This window comes from Glycine max, chromosome 2 (assembly GCF_000004515.6).
Source record: "Glycine max cultivar Williams 82 chromosome 2, Glycine_max_v4.0, whole genome shotgun sequence".
Taxonomy (NCBI): Eukaryota; Viridiplantae; Streptophyta; class Magnoliopsida; order Fabales; family Fabaceae; genus Glycine; species Glycine max.
In genome coordinates this window covers 7,817,969-7,821,619 of record NC_016089.4, presented here as the reverse complement: position 1 = coordinate 7,821,619, position 3,651 = coordinate 7,817,969, and the positions used below count along the sequence as shown (strand labels likewise).

The window sequence follows — 3,651 nt, the reverse complement described above, 5'->3', positions numbered from 1 at the left end:
ACCAACATGGAATTCTCCAATGAATTTAGTGAAACTGAATTGCTATTGAAATCCATTGATAGATTGTAATTGTTTCCTCCTTAATATGTTAGGAGGCAATTCTTTAAATAGGTGTGAACCTATTTTTCTTGATTCTTTACGAATTCTTTTTTGCATTTTTTATTAATTATATTTGAAAAAAATATTAACTACATTTAATGAATTAACATATAGTTGATTCAATTGGTATATAATTAATATTTTTGAAAAAAAATTTAGATTTGAGTCTTCACATAAAAAATTAATTTTATCATAAAGTTTATAATAATTTATACATATTACTTAATTAACTAAGTTAAACTATTTTAGTTTCATATATTATGGATGTTTCTAAAATTGTTTTTTATAAAAAAATGTCTGCAATTTTTTTTTAAAAGTTAGGTATCGTGAAGAAAAAAAAACAAAATTGCAATAAAATCTTGACATTTAAAAAAGAACATAGACATTAAATGCATGGTAAGTATCATTATCTTTTGATTTGTTGTTTGTTTATATGTCAAAACATTAATGGTATATTTTTTTTTTCTAAGAGTGGAAAAAATGCAAAAGCACCTTGTAATATTATTGTCAAGGCTACAATGACATGTTAAGGTAACCAACAAAAGGTCCATCCTTAAGAATTATTATAGGATAATTTTGAACCACTTGTATAAGGCTAAATTAAATGGAGTTTTACCAAGTTGCAAATACATAACTAGCTCTTTAAGAAATTATTGTACAATAATTTCCAACCACTTGTATAAATCTAAACTGCATGGAGTTATCCACATACATGATTGGCTAAATTTAATATTTTGAAAATTAAACTGTTCATTAATCTTTCTCCCCATGACTATTATATATTAAAAAAAAAAAGTTGGTCGAAGCCACATGTATCCCGAGGATTATGTACTCACCTTTTTTATTTTATAATAATCAATATTGTTTTCTTTCAAAAACCTAAAATAAACAAGTTTTGTACCATCATTTTTTTTTATTTTAACTAAATTTATAACATGTCTATAATGTGTTATTTTTTAGATTGCCCAGGGACCAGGTTATTTTTTCAGTTGAACTAATGAATCCAATCATTGGTAAAATTCCTAAAAAAAAATAGGATTAATCTAAGTTAAAGTGTTTTTAAAAAAATTAGGGAAAATGTAAATTATCTTATTCTAAGATTAGGACATGTTATAAGCATTATAATTTGCAATTTATACTTATTCCTTGTTATTAGATATATAAATATATTAGACTTCACCCAACAGTTTTAAGATTTTAGAAGTGTTGGTCATTGTATAATTGGTATCAAAGTCTCTTTAATTAAATGGCTAAATAAATTATTACCGTTGTTCTAATTCTTGTATTGAAAAAAAAAATGATTTTTTATATGTTAAAAAAATGAATTTTAACACAAGGCAAAAGAGACACACAAATAATTTAAAATGAAGAGGTGAATGGCTAACTGCAAGGAATCCAAAACTATATAGCATGATTTTCTTTTCTTTAATTTCTTCATAATTATTTCTCATTTTCTTTATCAAGTGGAATAAATCAGAGATAAAAAAACAGAAGGGTAAAAATTTAATCCATTAGTTTCATTTTATGCACTGGTCAAATTAAATAATTAAATTGCATCGGACAATAATTGTTCTGACTTCTGAAATTCATTTCAAACGGGATAGGGAGCACCTGGACACATGGAATCAAGCTCAGGAAAAGCATAAAGAAAATGATATTTATATAATAAAATTTTATAACAATTATTATATATTATTTTTTCTGTCTTATTGCTCACATTATACTATTTTTCTTTTTTCGTCTTATTTTCTATAAAATTGTTACAAAAATCTTTCCTAAAAATAAACGAATTATTTTAAATCAAACATGTGAGTCTAGGAATTAGCTCACTTTCACGAGTGGCTACACATGACCATGCACTCACTATCATGATTCATTTACAAGGGTGGCTGCTCAAGTAATTGCTTTGCCCGTGATATCACCATGGACAGCTTGCCTTTTAGAATATGACTTGAATAATTTTGTATACCACATATATAAAGTGAATATAGAAGCTAGTTTTGGTAATTAAAATTAAATTATTTTTAATCATTTATGTAAAATTAAATGATAAGATTAAATTAACTTTTGTGAAAAAATAATTTTGACAATTCACATAAAATTACTTTTAACTTTGACATTCCCTGAGTTAAAAATTATTGTTGATGCATGGCATATCAAGGTGACAAATAACATCAGAGTAGCTAATTTCAATTATTAAGTTTTACAAGAATAGAGAGAATCAAACAAGAACACTTCTTATTGTAAGATAAAATTAAAAGATCGAAAAAGAAAAAAAAACTTAGTATTATATTACAATATATTTATTATGTAAATTATATCTATAAGATGTTATATTAATTTCAAAATATTTACAATTTAATTAATATACATCAAGATTAACATGATACAAAAGAATAACAAGAAGTTAGATTCCTTGGGAAAAAAAACTAGAAGTTAGATATTTGAAGCAACAAATATAAACTATGACAGCAGAGACAAACAAGTGAAAACATATTTTGAAAGCGTATGCGTTTAACAAGAAATAAATTACAATTTCTGGGTGATTCTTCAACATTTTCTGCGGAATCACACGGGAAATTTCGAAAGGAAAATTCGAGAAATCCAAAAAAAAAAAAAAGAAGTAGAAACAATAATTAATGTACAGGATATAGTTCATGAGACGCAACCAAGGCCTTTGAAATCTCAAAAATGAGCCTGGCCTCAAACGCATCACCGGTATAATACTTAGACACTTGATGAGGATCAGCCTTTGGAATCCTTTTGGTACCAAATATGTTGTCCGTGCTCATGGAATTCAACATGAAGTTTGTGTAAGCATTTTTTAGCTTTGCCATCATCTTCAAGGGTGACCTAACCATCCATGTCAATTTTGGAATTGCCTTGATCCTCCATTGCCTACGTGGGCTTCTTCTTCTTGACCTAATCATCTTTGTTTTCTTTCCACCGGTGGTAGCGGTGGCACCGCCATCGCCGTCGAGGCGTTGGTAGCGCCTCCTTCTCAAGTACCTCTTTATGCCACCATAAGTTGGCTTAGGCAATAGTGACTCCGTTTCCATATTGCTTTTGTAAATTAAGCTTGAAGGAGGACGAGAAGGTGAGTTTATTATCTTCTATTATATAGAAGTGATTTGTGTGTTAGGCATTGCACGTTGTGTGAGGATTTAAAGGGATTTATTGGTTTTGAAAAAACAAAGTCAATAAACTACGGTTTGACCCGAAATGTGGTTGTGACCGTGGGAGTCAACATGAACATTGAACATCATAATTTCCTCCTAATATTCTACTAGTTTTTTTGTGAATAAACGATTCATCCGTCTACTGTAATGAACTGACCTTGACCTTGAGACATAATCAACACTACTACTAATCGTCGATTGGAATATTGTGTTAAAAAGTCATTGGTCACATAATTAGTTATCCATTTTATTGATAAAATAACAGTTGAATATAGTATAACCTAATATTAACCTTATTAATAGTAAAATTATGACAATAATGCGTGCAACACAAGGACACACACCGCACACGGGAACGGGATTGCCGATCGTA

General features: G+C 28.3%; 1 protein-coding gene across 1 annotated transcript; it reads right to left on the bottom strand.

Moving 5' to 3' along the window:
- Window positions 1–2,520: 2,520 nt before the first annotated feature.
- LOC100527161 (uncharacterized) lies at window positions 2,521–3,217 on the bottom strand. The gene has a single exon (NM_001248847.3). The coding sequence runs from the start codon at window positions 3,156–3,158 to the stop codon at window positions 2,736–2,738; it is 423 nt and encodes a 140-aa protein (NP_001235776.1). The 5' UTR covers window positions 3,159–3,217; the 3' UTR covers window positions 2,521–2,735.
- Window positions 3,218–3,651: the final 434 nt, after the last annotated feature.